The 15,469-nt window shown below is 35.7% G+C and overlaps 3 protein-coding genes across 6 annotated transcripts; 2 read left to right on the top strand and 1 right to left on the bottom strand.

The window, feature by feature from the left end:
* The first annotated feature begins 3,639 nt into the window (after positions 1-3,639).
* LOC107914346 (50S ribosomal protein L7/L12) lies at positions 3,640-4,406 on the top strand. The gene has a single exon (XM_016843240.2). It carries the CDS (start codon positions 3,752-3,754, stop codon positions 4,280-4,282), a length of 531 nt encoding a protein of 176 aa, XP_016698729.2. The 5' UTR covers positions 3,640-3,751; the 3' UTR covers positions 4,283-4,406.
* A 456-nt stretch (positions 4,407-4,862) lies between these two features.
* On the bottom strand, positions 4,863-9,939 carry LOC107914345 (probable amino-acid acetyltransferase NAGS1, chloroplastic). Of its 4 annotated transcripts, none has more exons than XM_016843238.2 (10): positions 9,503-9,939; positions 9,346-9,433; positions 8,745-8,953; positions 8,149-8,300; positions 7,207-7,627; positions 7,005-7,102; positions 6,344-6,455; positions 5,927-6,086; positions 5,505-5,577; positions 4,863-5,335 (listed from the first exon to the last, which is right to left on the bottom strand). In XM_016843238.2, the coding sequence occupies exons 1-10, from the start codon at positions 9,926-9,928 to the stop codon at positions 5,182-5,184; spliced, it is 1,893 nt and encodes a 630-aa protein (XP_016698727.2). In that variant the 5' UTR covers positions 9,929-9,939; the 3' UTR covers positions 4,863-5,181. The 4 variants fall into 4 exon arrangements, with proteins under 4 accessions (XP_016698727.2, XP_016698728.2, XP_040934743.1 ...); XM_016843239.2 differs by having other exon boundaries at positions 4,863-5,332; XM_041078809.1 differs by having other exon boundaries at positions 4,863-5,332; positions 5,542-5,577.
* Positions 9,940-12,964: 3,025 nt separating this feature from the next.
* Positions 12,965-14,848, top strand: LOC121207947 (uncharacterized). Its single transcript, XM_041078495.1, has 3 exons — positions 12,965-13,154; positions 13,624-13,995; positions 14,106-14,848. Exons 1-3 carry the CDS (start codon positions 12,965-12,967, stop codon positions 14,846-14,848), a joined length of 1,305 nt encoding a protein of 434 aa, XP_040934429.1.
* Positions 14,849-15,469: the final 621 nt, after the last annotated feature.

The raw sequence follows: 15,469 nt of genomic DNA, 5'->3' as shown, positions 1-15,469 counted from the left end.
TAAACTTAGGGCATTGGAAATAATTGAAGGAGGCTCAATATGAGAAGATTTATGAGTATTTTTTGGAGGTTAGAACCCAAAATGAGGAACAACAACAATCTGTTATCTGATAACAGGTTGTTTCAAAGGATGTATGTCTGTCCGCAGGCATGCAAAGATGGCTATAAGGCTAGTTGTAGGAGGATATTAGGTTTAGATAGATGTCTCTTGAAGGGCTACTATGGTGGTTACTTTTTTGCAGTTGTTGGGATAGATGCAAATAATGGCATCTATTCTCTTGAATATGCTGCTGTCGAAAGTGAAAACCAAGCATCATGGTTTTGGTTCTTAGAGTTGCTTGCAATAGACTTGGAAATTGTGAGCTCATACTAGATATCTTTCATGTCTGAAAAATGAAAGGTAAAACTCCATTTATTTATTTGTTTATGTTGTTTCTATTTAGGGTTTAGGGTTTGTCAAAGAATTAAACTGTATTTGTTCTAATTGCAGGAACTTTTAGAAGCAATATGTATGTTGTTTCCTAATGCAGAAACAAGACATTGTGTTAGACATTTACATACCAATTTCAAGAAAGCTGGTTTCCGAACAAAAGAATTGAAAGATTTGCATTGGAAAGTTGCTAGAGCAAGCACTACAAGGGATTTTGAGGATGCCATGGATGTATTAAAGAAAACTAATTAGCATGCTTATGATTGGTTGAAGGAAAATAACCCTACTCGTTGGTAAAGGTCTCACTTCTCAACTAGGAGCCATTCTGACATGTTGGTGAATAATCTTTTTTGAATCCTTTACCAAGGTAAACCCCTATGTTTTATGTTTCTTACTAATCATTAGCAATTCGCTAATCCTTTATGTTGTTTACTGGTAGATGATATTGGAAGCAAGAGGGAAACCTATTCTACCATGGTGGAAATAATAAGGACCAAGATTATGTTGTTTATTGTCAAGAAGAAAGAAGAAGCTAACAAATGGAAAGGAATGTTGTGTCTAAAGATCAGGAAAAAGCTGGATGTAAATATAAAAGATTCATTGAGGTAAAGTTACCATTTTCAATCTTTTTGATGACTTTATTCTGACTTCAAGTTGCTGGTCACATGTTGTTTTAGTGAGTGTTTTTTTAATATGTATTGATTGTTGGTGTGTATGACTGTTTTTTAATATACATGTTATTGACTATTTTTTAATATGCATGCAGTGAGTATTTTTTAATAATATACATGTAGTGATTGTTGGTGTGTATGGCTTTTTTTTTAATATACATGCTATTGACTATTTTTTAATATACATGCAGTGAGTATTTTTTAATAATATGCATGCAATGATTGTCAGTGTGTATGACTGTTTTTTAATATACATGTTGTTGACTATTTTTTAATATGCATGCAGTAAGTATTTTTTTTAATAATATGCATGTAGTGACTGCTTTTTAGGGGTGTGTGTGTGTATGTGTATCATTGTTGGTGGGGCTTCTCCTAATGTTGTTTTAGTGATTGTTTTTTAACCAAGCATGGTGACTATTTTTTAGGTGTGTTCCATCACATGCTAGTGTGAACAGGTATCAGGTTGAATGTAGTCCAGGCAGCTAGCATGTGGTGGATTTAGTTGAGAATTCCTGCTCTTGCAGGAATTGAGATCTCACTGACATCCTTTGCATGCATGCACTGGCAATCATTCATCTAAAAGATGAGTTCTCAGAGACCTATGTACAAACCTAATACACCAAGCAAACCCAAATTCAAATTTACTCCAACTTTATAAGGCCAGTAAAGGGTCCTAAACAATGGGTCTCTTTGTTAAACATGCTGCTAATACTGCTTCCTACACTAAGAAGGCCACCTGGCAGACCTATTAAGGTGAGAAGAAAAGAACTTGATGAACCACAAACAACAAAAAGGTTGAGCAAGAGAGGGGTGGACATGAGGTGCAGTAAATGCAAAAGAATAGGCCACAATAAGAGGAGTTGCAAAGGGGAAGTTGGCCAAAACATTCCAGTAAGTCATTTGTCTTAAGTTATATTGCTTCTGTTTATGAATTTGTTTGACAGATTTTACTTGTTCCTGTAGGTCAAAAGACATAAAGTTGGTGTTCACAACCAAGTGGTTGCCCCAACTTCGCAACAGGCTACCCCAAATCAGCAAGAGAGTACCCTAACTCAGCAGGCTGCCCCAACTCATCAGTAAGCTGCCCTAACTCACCAAAAAGATGTTGCCTCAAGAGAAAAAGCTCCCATTCAAGAGAAAACCAACCACTGTTAAATGGATGCCTCCTACTCAAGAGTCATCCATGATAGACCAATGATGCTAGTGTGAACAGACCTTATTTTGTTAACTTTTTGAATTTGTGTAAATTTGTCTGCTACTGATTTATTAACTTAAGCAAATTAATTTTTGTAAATTTGCCTATGATTGCTACTGTTGATAAATTTAGGCATATAGTTACAATTTATTTTTTTTGTAAATTTTCCTACAATTTACATCTGTTCAGTTGTGTTGAATTGTAGGAAAATTTGGCAATGTTTTGCCCCTTCATTCCTTTTGTAAACAGTTTGACATTTTGCCTTAATATATAAGCATTGATCCATGCAATTTGTGTTATCTCTTCTAACATATGAGTATTGAAAAAACAAATGTGTGAGAATTGAGAAATACAAATATATATTTTTTCATCTGTTATCTTTTTTGATATATGAGTATTGAGAAATACAAATGAAATGAAGATTAAACATTCTTTCAAGTCTATCAACTTTGAAATGAAATCAAATATTACAAAACAACTTTCTAACTATTGTAAGCAACAATACTATTACAAAACAATTTGTAAGCAACAACCACATATTATATCCCATTTCAAGTCTTTCAAGTTTGTAAACAACAACATGAGCTGGTTAGCCATGTATGCCAGTAGCCATGTATAACAACATAAGCAATAATATACCAGTAGCCATGTATAACAACATAAGCAACAATATACCAGCAACAATATTACAAAATATAAGCTGGTTTTCAATGCTAACAACAACAACATAAGCTGATTTAAAGTTTAAAAGACAACAACACAGTTACAAATACAAGCACCAAAAACCATGTTTTTCTTTCCCTCCTCCTTGTATCCTTTAATGTCCTCACTTTTTTTAGAAGACCTAACAACACAATTCGTGAACGGGGTGTCAATGGTGGATCAAATCAGGTGAAAAACCGACATGGTTTTCGAAATCCACTGCCAAATTTCTTACACCCAAAAAACCTCCTACCTAGGTTGTCATTGGATCAAGACGTGTTTAATTTGGCTAGGTTTCCACAATAGCACACTGGGATCACTTCAGGCATCTCCATTTTTCCTTTCCTCCTTTTTCTTTTCCTCTTCTTTTTTTTCTTTTTTCTTTTTCTCTAACCTTAAAATGGTGCTAGTAGGACTGTTAAATTGAGAGTAATCGACCAACTGGAGGGTTTTTTTACACCAAAGACACCGTCATCTACCATGTCACTTTTGCCATGACGTTTGTGATGAAAAATGGCAAAAAAGGACTGTTTTGTAACTTTTTGAAAGTTAAGTGACTGAAATAAAACTTAGATGACTGTTTTGTCAGTTACACTAAAGTTGGGTGACTATTTGTGGAATTTACCCTAAATTTTTTAAAAAAAACCTACTAAGTATGTATAAAATTCTGAAAATACCTTCATCTATTAAAACCATTTATTTCCTCTAACCGATAAAACCTAACACTGAAACTCCACTCTTAATTTTTCCAACAATGGCTTCCACCATCTCAAAGATCCCCACTCACTCCATCTTCAAACTCCTCGTTTCGTCCTCACCCAAGCCACCCGTTTCCTGCTTCATTTCCACCGCCACCGCCACCGCCACTGCCGAGAACCGGACCCAGAAACTCGAACGCATCGCCGACGAGCTTTTAGATCTTACAAAGCTCGAACGCTACGACTATTCCATACTCTTCCGTCTTAAACTCGGCCTCAACCGCTACGGACCCTCCGTATCCGGAGTATCCTCCGCCGCCGCTTCGGCACCGGGAACCGGATCCAGCGCAGCCGAAACGAAAACGGCGGAAAAGACGGCGTTTGATATAAAGCTGGAGAAATTCGATGCGGCGGCCAAGATAAAGATAATAAAAGAAGTGAGGACGTTTACGGAATTGGGTTTGAAAGAAGCTAAGGATATGGTGGAGAAAGTTCCGGTTGTGGTTAAAAAGGGAGTAACAAAAGAGGAAGCTGAGGCCATTATTAAGAAGCTCCAAGAATTGGGTGCTACTGTGGTACTTGAATGATTTTATATATTTGACTAAAGGTGTAGAATAATTGTTGTTTTGATGAAATGGGAACTAAAGTTTTTGAGGATATTGTTGTTATTGGCATTACCAATAGAATTTGAAAGTGAGAAACTTTGCTGAAGTCAATTTGATCCATTGATTGGGTTTGTTTTGAAATAGTTTAGTTTTGGGTGTATTGAAATGAATGGATTAGGATGGATTAATGGTAGTACCTGTAGTTCACCTTCTATTTGAGAATGGTGGTGGCCGGTGCCAATGCCCGTTGGCGTTGGGCCCCTTTAAAATTCAATTTGACTTGTGATTATGCTTCATTGTTAGTTCACTCTAATATTTGTGCTCTGATATCAATTAAGGATTTTTATAATTTCATGTTTCATAATCTATAATCATATTTGAACGTCGAGCGAACTTGAATAAAGAAAGATTCAGCCACCTTTCTGGGATTAAGTTATCGATTGAGCTCAAGTCTTTTGCTGCTTTGCAATTATGCCCTTAATGCATTATATTAAATTCAGAAACTATAAGTTAAACGCAGTTTTAAGTATTACAAATGGGAAACTGACACGATCTTCAGATCTTGAAATCAACCAAAAAAAGAATATATTATTTATCATATTCTAAAAGCACTGTTAATTACAAATCGCCTATAAACTAAGTGGCTTATGGCAATAGCGATAATAAACTAGAAATCGTAACAAAAACCTAGGCAATATCTAATTTACACTAGATGAGGTTCAGCCCTAGTTAGCACTTTCTGCTAAAGGAGCTCATTTTTCGAGTTCCCCACCTGCCCATAACTATCACCTCAAGAAAACGTTATGCGTCTAATCTTGAAGTGGCAACCGCAGGAGTTGGCCACATGAACTAGTACACTCAGCTGGCATCTGTTGGAAGCTTCATTTAAATGCTCTATCGGCAGTAATTCCACTTCCATCCGCTACCAATTTCTTCACGTAATACTTAGATTTACGAAATAGATTAATCTTTTTCCTCCTTTCATCTGGTATCATGTCGATGCTACACTCCGTAAACCCACGCCTTACAAACCTGCTAAAACCACATTGTTTTATATATCATATCCTGGACATCAGATGGAGAATATTCAATATAACTCAACTCCCCCCCTTTATCCAGATTACAAGGTTGCTTCAAATTTATCTAAAAGGTGAAAGAAAATAATTCCATGTTTGAAATGATGTAGTGGGAAAAAAATACAGACCAATCAGCAGTCCGAGTTGTCAGAAGGAAAAGCCTACCCAATCCGAGTGAGGACGCCTTCTTCTCAATATAATCTGCAGATATTTGATTATTAGGAATGATATTGGTTGGTTGATCACAAAAAATTTCCCAGAATTTTGTATCACATCAAAGTGATGCTAATTAGAACAACATTCATAATCAGATTCAAATCCAGCATCATTCCACGATTAGATAGTGAGAACTAAACTAATCAGCAAATCTTTTGTATGCAATCCATCCTACAGTCAAAAAAGGTACTTTGTCGGGTGAGCATTTCTAATAAGATCAGAATTGACAGGTTCTTGCATTGCGTTGCTTTTCAGCTTCAACAGAATAAGTAGCAGAGTACAATCATGTCTAATATGACATAAGCAGTGAAGATAGAGATTTTCACTATCATACCAAGCAATTTATCCCCCTGTCCTTGTCCTCGGCACTCGGGAGAAACTGCAATGCAAGCAACTTCTCCACACTTCTCCTTGAAGAAAGGAAAAAGAGCAGCACAAGCAATGATTTGACCTTCCCTTTCCATAACAGCGAATGAATCTATGGCCTTAAGCAGCTGCACAAACAAAAAGTGACAACAACTTAATTTTCAGGATTTCGGCTCCAGGCCTTTAGCTCAGAAGAATAAAAGCCTTTTTCCCCTTCCCATTTTTGTTCTTCAGTAAGATTTAAAGCCAAGGCCAATTTTAATGATTCTGATCTTTACAACTAAACACCCAAGAACCAGTAGAAGAAAAAAAACACATCATAGAAGAAGAATAAATAAATGAGATAGTTAGGTTAAAGAAAACTCTAAAGGACCTTAATACTGACCTCATCCTCGGTCCTGCGAACCAATGTGCCGGACTCTTCCAAAGGTTTTATGATTTGCTTGATGCCAGCGAGATCTGTTACCTTAGCCATTCTAGCCCCTTCATATAGATCACTGAATAACAAGCAAAGCTAAAGTCAGCAAATTGAACACAAGACAGAATAATGACCTATCAGATCTTGCAACAGTATTTCAAATAAACTAACAAATTTCAGCCACGATACTTGTGATCCCTAATCCTTGGAAAAAGTATGTGGGAACAACATATACCTCCAATTTGTCTGTTGTCAAATGTTATGAAACTGATTGCTGCTTAATGCAAGACCAACTATTCAAAAGAAATCATGGTTACTAGGAGTGCCTCTGGTGTATCAGATAATTTGAATAATATATAAATACTTTACTGAACACTTGCACCTTTTTTTTTTCTATGGAATACTGAATGCTTAAACTAAATTACATATAACATTCATTTTAGGTTTAACTATGCATCTAAGGCAGAACCCAACAAATCATCCAAACTAGCCATCTGAAAAGCAAATAATAAGAACTCACTAATCAAATGCAGATGCATAGGGAATTAACTATATTTGGTAATGCCTGTCAGCCAATGCCTATTTTCCCACAAGGTTAACCAACAAGTTCACTGCAAAGATTGAATACCTGGCCACCATTGTCCCCATTCCGTCTCGTTTGAATAGTTCCAATAATAGGACCCCACCAATAGTGCCATCTAACAAATGAACTCTTTGTACACCACCCTGACATGAAGCAGAAAACGGAATCGGCTTACTGTTCTCTCTCTCTCTCTCTTTTTTTTAGGCATCCGAATATACTAAGGTGGCAACAAACTATGAAATCTTACTCTGCAGACAAAAGCTGCAGCAGCCAACTCTGAAAGGTAACCATTTAGTCGACTTAGCCGCTCCTGACCTCCAATAGCAAAGCCCTGCTCTCCAGATAAACCATTGCCATTGTCAAAACCAACACCATTCTGAAAGGTTGGATTATGAGCACCATTAAGAGTCTGCCTATTCTGCGAATAGTTAGCAGCTGCAATAAAATCATTATGTCCTAGGCAAGTGAGATCTTCTTCAGCAAAAGCTTTCACATATTTAGCTGCTATTTCGCTTTGCTCGGCGCGCTGACGGATTAACATATCTGCTTCTTCAACAGGCAAGAAACTAATATGGTATCCATTCTCATCCAAGATCGGACCATCTATGATGCAAATAAGCTTGTCTGCTCCAATAGCTAATGCACAAGCAGTAGCAACTTCATATGTGCTGAATTTAGGAAAGCATAAAAAAATAAGGTTTTTGATCCGAGGAAGAAAAAAATTAGGCTAGTCCAAGATGTACCATCAAGCAAACATATGTTTTAGTTAAATTAGAACTAGCTATCAAAAATCAAAACTATATGTAAAATACAAGGACTGCTCATATTGAGAAGGTATATTCAATCCCTCAAGAGAATTCCTGAGTTAGATTTTCTTTAATCCTTATGCATTGACATACTGCTAATCCTACCAAGTCACTTACTGAGACACAGAACCTAATGATTCCCCTATTAATGAGAAAAACAACATAGACAAAGTTAAACGAAGATAGAAAAAGAAAAAGTGATGTCCTGCCTAGTAAATAACAGCTGCTAAAAGAAAAAAATTGCAGAATATGATTCCCCCCCCCCCCCCAAGACACACACACACACACAAAAGGCAGCTTTAAAGTGAAAATAGGAAATTTTCACTTCACATGATAGATAAGAGCAAGCTGCAACCAAATGCTATCGAAGTTACACTGCATACTTGCAATTCAAAACTTCTCCAGAGCTAGAATAACCCAAGTTGCTTAATATTACTATACAACCACCATCAAGCCTCTCACGCATACGGGCAACATCTACTTTCTTTACTTCACCTGTTGCTCCATAATCAACACCTTCAACTACTCCTCTTCTCTGCAAAAGGGTTTAACAAGATTCACAAAGGCAAAAATATAATAAGTCTAACAGCAGAGACATGCCAAAAACATGCTTTCATGGGTCATCCTTCTCTGACATGTCATATTACTCCAACTCTTCATTTTTTTTCCTTTAAGTATCCGTTTACAACATATACTCAATAGGGGTATGGGGCATGGGCATGATCCTCTAAAACCCCTCCACTTACAAGAAAATCATGAAAAATATTGAAAAAACGTGTGTTGGGCACATACCCATGTCTAACATTCACACCTTAGTCTGAATAACATAGTCTACATGTACTAATGTACATACATATCAAATGTAAAAGATTATATATCCCCACTCTTTATAACCAGTCTCAAGGAGAAGAATATCAATGCACATAAAAGCATAAGCCAAATCCCAAGTATTCTATTCTCAAAACATAAACATCCTAACCTTGGCTGCAAGGAAATTGCCGCTAGCAACACTGACACCAACTTCGTGCAAACGACTACTATCTCCATGTCGACGAATATTACATATGGATGGTCCAGGAGAAAGTTTTGCCTCCATCATTAGACGAATCCCACCTGCCGCTTCCGTTGCGGCAGCTAGCGATTCTGAGTCTGTTATTCTATATCTACCATAATACTTTGGTTCATGCCCTGCAAATTTTATAGCTTATTTTAAGTAACTTCAACTCTATCTAACCAAAACAGAAAGTTCAACCACAGTCAAAGTAAAATAAAGACTAAATTATCCAACTACATCATTTTAAATCATAATTAGACAAAAATGAAGCTTCAAATTTTGGCCAAAGCTTCCAAATTGCTCAGATTTTAATAATAAAGGCAAATAATACTAAAATATATGATAAAAGTTCCAACAAAAAGATCAATCATAGTTGAAGTAAAATAAAGACTGAATTATTCAACTAAAACATGTTCAATCATAATTACACAAAAATGAAGGTTCAAATTTTGACCAAAGCTTCTAAGTTGCTTATATTATAACAATAAAGACAACTGATAACAAAGTGAAATTAAAAGAATCCGACCTCTTTCAGTCAGAAGCTTGTCAATTTGCACGTGAGTTCCCGGAACAATAACAAATCTGATCCCTAGGTGATGCAAAAACGCAATATCCTGCAAATTAAAAGGTTAAAAAGGCTGATCATAGAGAAGGATTGAGAAGTATATAAAATTAGTTCGTGCCTTTAAAATGGCGTCCAAAAAGGGAGACGCGACGATTTCACCGGAAATAATAACAACGAAAGTGCCGCCACGGTGGGCCCAGAGGTAAGGCCAAGCCTCCCGGAACCACCGGACGAACTGCTTATCGTCGACAGAGTTGTAAGTCTCCTCCATGCTATCTTCTTCGTTAACCACATTGCGCTTAACCGAATAACTTCGCTTAGACCAGGGTTCGGGTTTAAGACACAGAGTCCGGAAATTTAATCCGGTTCTCAGTTTGAGGAGTCCAGTTTGGAAGCCGCGGCGGGTTGAAAGTAGTTCGCTTCGAGCCGTGGAGATGAGAGGGAGGCGAGTTGTTGAATATGAAACGACCATCTTCGGCGGCATTTGAAAGTTCGCTTGCAACAGAGCAACGAAATTTGAGTTATATTCAACTCGCTCAACCATTAGAAATATTTCATTTTACTCTAATTATTCGAAAATTTTTATTTAAATTACTTAAATATTAATATTTTTAAAATTCAAATAATAAACTTTAAATGAGAATTCGGTGATAATTACAATAGATTAATATTTATTGATGAATAAAAGAATATATCTTTGATCCAAATTCATCTAACGATCGGTGTCAAATATATGAGAAGAAAGTTTTTGAATTTTGATTCGCAAATTTGCAAAGTTTAAAATTGTTTCGTGAAAAAAATTTGAACTGCAAAAAGAGGAGGAATGAGAGATTTCAATTGGTATAAGTGATGCGAACAATAAGGCCATACAATAATAATTTTAACAACTCAGTAACTTAAATGAAAACTTTCAAATAATTTGTTTAATAAGCATTTTATAAACTTTTTTAAGTTAAGTGATCAAAACCTCAAGTTATTAATAGTTTAGTGACAAAGTAATTATGAAATGTGGCAACCATAGGCCAAGAGGTGATCAAAGGAGAAGTCACTAAAGCTTTCATGGTCGAATTAGTTAAATTATCACTTTTCGATTCAATTAATTTGATTGGTTTGATCAATTCAATTGGATAAATTATTAAAAAAAATTAATTCAATTAGTTTAACTATCAATTCAATCGATTTGTAAGTTAATCAATTTACCTTTTTATTTCAAATCGATATCCTAATTAATTTTCGATTTAATCTAATATGAGTGATGCTATCTTAACAATAAATTATTATATAAACTTTTTTTACCAATTAATTAAATTAATCATGTTAATTTATTTTTTCATGTCAAACTCCAAATCATTTTTTCACAACAATAGAAAATAAAATTCCAAGGTTTTAGTTTATGAAAATAAAATAAAAAGGTTGCATTAGATATTAATTTTTGGGTTGATTGATGGAGCTTTCAAGTTGATAGTGAAGTTGGGGTGACGAGGCATGTAGATAACGAAGATGTGGCGACGAGGGTTTGAAGTCCAGAAAACTCTACCTGCATTGCAATGTTGTATACTTTACGCCTATTCTGTTCTTGAAAAGAAAAGAAGAAAGTATAAAGGTTTCAATTTCATTATTGAGTGAATTAATTTCTTTCAAAAAATCAAAATAATTTAATTTATGTAACATTTAAAGGTAATTAATTATAATATTTTTAATTTATAAAATTTGGTTGGTATGATAATAAATTCAACACTCAAAATTTATACATTTCTCTATTTTTATGTATATATATATATTTGAAGCTACTTTTTTTTTTATTTTTCTATATTTTTAGTATATGGATCAAATTGATAAAATATATGTAAAAATCGAGGGTTTAATTTGTTATTATATTAATTTAAATTATGTATAGTTGATGAAAAATATTTGCGGTGTTTAATTCTCCTTAGTTACTTATTTTCAAAATTGATAGAAAATTAAATTGCTTAATTTATTTTAGAGGAACTATGTATAATCGGTAGAGTTTCAAAATTTACCTTAATAGTTGTAGGGTTTTCACTTTAACTTTTAATTTTTTTTCATTCCCACCCACAATGTTATAAAAAAAAAATCAAATAATATCAAAATTAATGAAATTATCAGTCAACTAATAATTAATATTATTTTAATTTTTTATCACTTCTTTACTCAAACAAAAAGCAAGCAATTAAAAAAAATATAGGTCAAGAGTGCTCTCTCTTAGTTTTCCAAAGAAACAGGTGCGGCTGTGGTTGGGAAAGAGTGGGACGGTGATCTATTTTCCCGTTATGGCAGGAGAGGAGATCTCTCTTCTTGTAGACGAGTTAATTCAATTAACAGTAAAGAGCTCATTGGTGACACCGAGGAGTCAATTTTCGTTATTATGTTCGGTGTGGACAAAGAAGTCTTATAGTCCAGACAGTCTGTGTGCGCAACTCAGAAGCATATGGAAAACAAGAAGAAAATTTGGAATTTATGCGGCTGGACAGAATTTGTTTCAGATCTCATTCGAGGAAGAGGATGATTTAGAGATGATTATGGATAGCAGACCGTGGTTTTTCAAAAGACAATTAATTATATTTGACAGGCTGAAAGAGGCGATAGAAAGAAGTAAAATAAAATTGGTCTCTTCTCCGTTTTGGTTAAGAGTTGGCTCCTGCCCCCCAGAATGCGAGAAGAAAGACTTAATGCATGCGATTGGTTCTAGTTTTGGAGGAATTCTAAGATTAGAAATACAGAACAAAACCTGTAGAATGAAAGTTGTGTTAAGTGCTAGAAAACCTCTTCGACGAGGAATTTTTGTTGCAGTTGGGGATACAAGATGAGTATGGCTTCCCTTTAAATACGAATCTCTACCAAATTTCTGCTTCGGGTATGGAATAATAGGGCATACTGTTAAAGATTGCACGAAATTTTTTACGAAAGGGAAAGATTTAGGAGCTGACGCGTTTCTTTACTCAATAGCACTGAAAGCCGAATCTAATATGGTAGGGAGAGAGAGCTTGAAATTGGGTAGTACAGAAAAGAAATTCATGTCACAATACTTGTATACTAGGGATGAGGATGAAAGGGCCACGTCTACAACTAAGATATCAGAGGGTAATGTCATTAATACAAAACAAGGGGCGCTAAAAAGTGGGTTTTTAAAAATGTCTAATCAGCCTGAAAATGAAGGGGTAAATCTGCAGGTGGGTCCTAGGAAAATCAAAGCTAGAGAAAATACCTTTTTATCAAATATTGATCAAGTGGAGGTCGGGGGAGAAGCTGACATGAATGCCTTTATATCTGATAAAGGCACTACTAGAAATTACAAAAGAGCAAGATGGACATGCAAAGGACGAATAGGGCAGATTCATGATGTACAGATAGAAGTAACTCCATGTAAACAGAAGAATTTTTCAATTGGTGAGGAAAGCTCAGAATTCTGGAATGATTGTACCAACAGCTACAAAAGGGCTAAAGGGGAGTCTGATAGAGGAAATTCTCCTAGAATGGAGACAATAAGAGAACAGTTGATAGTGTCTTCAAATTTAGGATCAGCGGCTGCCAATAGGCAAGCCAACCGAAGCCAATGAAAATGATAAGCTGGAATGTTCGAGGATTGGGGAGTCCTCGAGCAATTAGATGTCTTCGATTCTTACTGAAGCAATACAATCGCCAAATGGTCTTTCTTATGGAGACAAAAGTGAGTGCTACTTGGATGGAAAAAATAAGAAGATGTGGATACACGAATGGGTTTGATGTGGAAGCAGATAGATCTAGAGGTGGTTTGTCATTAGCCTGGAAATAAAACATTCAGGTAACGATTTTTAGTAGCTCTAAAAACCACATTGATGGACTGATAAAAGAAAATCAGAATAGTAATGAATAGAATTTCACGGGTTTCTATGGGAATCCCTTTTCTACTGAAAGGTGTATTATTTGGGATTTACTAAGACGGTTGAGAAGGATCAGATCTTATCCTTGGATCGTTTGTGGAGACTTTAACGAAATTCTTTATTCTTTTTTAAAAAAAGGGGGCACTTAGAGAGGAAAAACAAATGGAGGCTTTTCGTAATATTCCTGATGAATGTCAGTTAGTGGATGTAGGTTTTTCGGGATCATGGTTTACATGGAAGCGAGGCTATTTAGTTGAAACAAACATACGGGAAAGGCTTGACAGAGGGGTAGCAAATGCAGAATGATTTTCAACTTTCCCACAAGCGCATATTTAACATCTTTCGTATTCATACTCAGATCATTGCCCTCTTCTTATTTCCTTGGATTTGGAAAACAAACCGGTTCATAGATCTTCATTCCGATTTGAAACATGGTGGTTATTAGAAGACTTCTTTGAGAAGATGATTCTAGAGTCTTGGCAGAATTTAACAGGGTTGTTAACAGATAAGTTGGAGGGATTAAAAGTGAGAATTCTTCAATGGGCAAACCAAATAAAGAACGCAAGAAAGGGTATCAAGCAGAGACTAAACAAACAATTGGAACGCTTGCTGGAGGAGGATAGAAGTGCAGAAAACTTGGCTAAAATCATTGATACGAAATTTCTCTCAATATACAAATTGACAAAGATGAAGCCTATTGGGAGCAAAATGCACGTGTTAATTGGCAGAGGTTAGGTGATAGAAACACAGCATTCTTTCACAAGTGGGCCACACAACGACATAAAATTAATGCTATTTGTAGTTTGAAAGATCATAATGGGAGGTCTGTGAATGATGAAGATGGGATGGCCAAAATTGGCAAGACTTATTTCCATGATTTATTCGCGTCGTTAGGGATAAGTAATGCAGAGCGGAGTTTACAAGGCGTGCAGAGATGCATAACTGAAGATATGAATGCACAACTTACAACAGCACATACGGCTAAAGAAATATGGGCAGCATTAAAGGCAATGGGTCCTACAAAGGCCCTTAGTGCCAATGGACTTCCAGCCCTGTTCTTTCAAAAATGTTGGCACATAGTTGGGCCGGAAGTAACCTCTTTTTGTTTGGAGATTTTAAATCAGGGGAAGGAGTTAGAGAGTATTAATGGTACGAATATTGTTTTAATTCCAAAAACCTCACAGCCCACTGATATGAAAAACTTCAGACCTATCAGTTTGTGTAATGTCCTCTGCGAGATAATAGCTAAAGTAGTGGCTAATAGATTTCAAAATGTTCTAGAAGTTTGCATTGATAAAGCTCAAAGTGCATTTGTTCCAAGCCGACTGATTACGGATAATGTGCTTGTGGCCTATGAAATCTTGCATACGCTGAAAAATAAAAGAGTAAGGAAAACAGGGCATATGACTCTTAAGCTGAATATGAGCAAAGCCTATAATAGGGTCGAATGGAAATTTCTTAGGGTTATGATGGAGAGAATGGGTTTTGCACAATCTTGGGTGGCTTTCATAATGAAGTGTATTTCAACAGTCTCCTATTTAGTTCTTTTAATGGGAAAAAGGGAGAAGTTTTCAAACCAATGAGAGGACTCCGACAAGGGGACCCTCTCAGTCCCTACTTATTTCTAATTTGCAGTGAAGGCCTCTCCTTAATTCTACGCTCAGCTCTAAAGAGTAAGGAAATCAAAGGTTTGAAAGCTAATAGACGAGGACCAAAGATCTCAGACCTTCTCTTTGCGGACGACTGCATTATTTTTTATGAGGCCACATATTTAGGAGCCCAAAAGATCACGAATATTTTGGCAAAATATGAGTCATGCTTAGGTTAGTGTGTGAACTTTACAAAGTCTACAATATTCTTTAGCACGAATATTATGGAAGCAAATAAATTGATATTTACGAGCTTGCTAGGCATGAGAAGATCAACTGATATTGAGAAATACCTAGGTCTCCCTAATTTAATTGGAAAGAAAAAGAAAACGTCTTTCCAAAACATAAAGGACATGATGAAGAGGAAAATTGATGGATGGAGTTCTAGGTTCTTGTCACAAGGCAGAAAAGAGGTTTTTATTAAATCCGTGTTGCAAGCGATTCCTACTTATTCTATGATGTGTTTCCTTTTTCCAAAAACTTTATGCAAGGAAATGGAATCAATTATTGTATGGTACTGGTGGCAGAAAGGTCCTGGACGGAAAGGAATACACT

Source organism: Gossypium hirsutum, chromosome A10, assembly GCF_007990345.1.
Source record: "Gossypium hirsutum isolate 1008001.06 chromosome A10, Gossypium_hirsutum_v2.1, whole genome shotgun sequence".
Taxonomy (NCBI): Eukaryota; Viridiplantae; Streptophyta; class Magnoliopsida; order Malvales; family Malvaceae; genus Gossypium; species Gossypium hirsutum.
The sequence above is the reverse complement of the archived record's forward strand: the minus strand, read 5'-3'. Positions and strand labels throughout refer to the sequence as shown.

Excerpts from the sequence above, each read along its gene's own strand:
- LOC121207947 (XM_041078495.1), top strand. The coding sequence starts at position 12,965 with ATGATAAGCTGGAATGTTCGAGGATTGGGGAGTCCTCGAGCAATTAGA. Across the intron at positions 13,155-13,623 it reads AGCAGATAGATCTAGAGGTG|ATCATTGCCCTCTTCTTATT; the intron begins GTTTGTCATTAG and ends ATTCATACTCAG. Across the intron at positions 13,996-14,105 it reads GCACGTGTTAATTGGCAGAG|ATGGGATGGCCAAAATTGGC; the intron begins GTTAGGTGATAG and ends TGAATGATGAAG.
- LOC107914345 (XM_016843238.2), bottom strand. The coding sequence starts at position 9,928 with ATGGTTGAGCGAGTTGAATATAACTCAAATTTCGTTGCTCTGTTGCAA. Across the intron at positions 7,103-7,206 it reads CTGCAGCTTTTGTCTGCAGA|GGTGGTGTACAAAGAGTTCA; the intron begins GTAAGATTTCAT and ends GCTTCATGTCAG. Across the intron at positions 5,336-5,504 it reads ACAACTCGGACTGCTGATTG|CAGGTTTGTAAGGCGTGGGT; the intron begins GTCTGTATTTTT and ends ATGTGGTTTTAG.
- LOC107914346 (XM_016843240.2), top strand. The coding sequence starts at position 3,752 with ATGGCTTCCACCATCTCAAAGATCCCCACTCACTCCATCTTCAAACTC.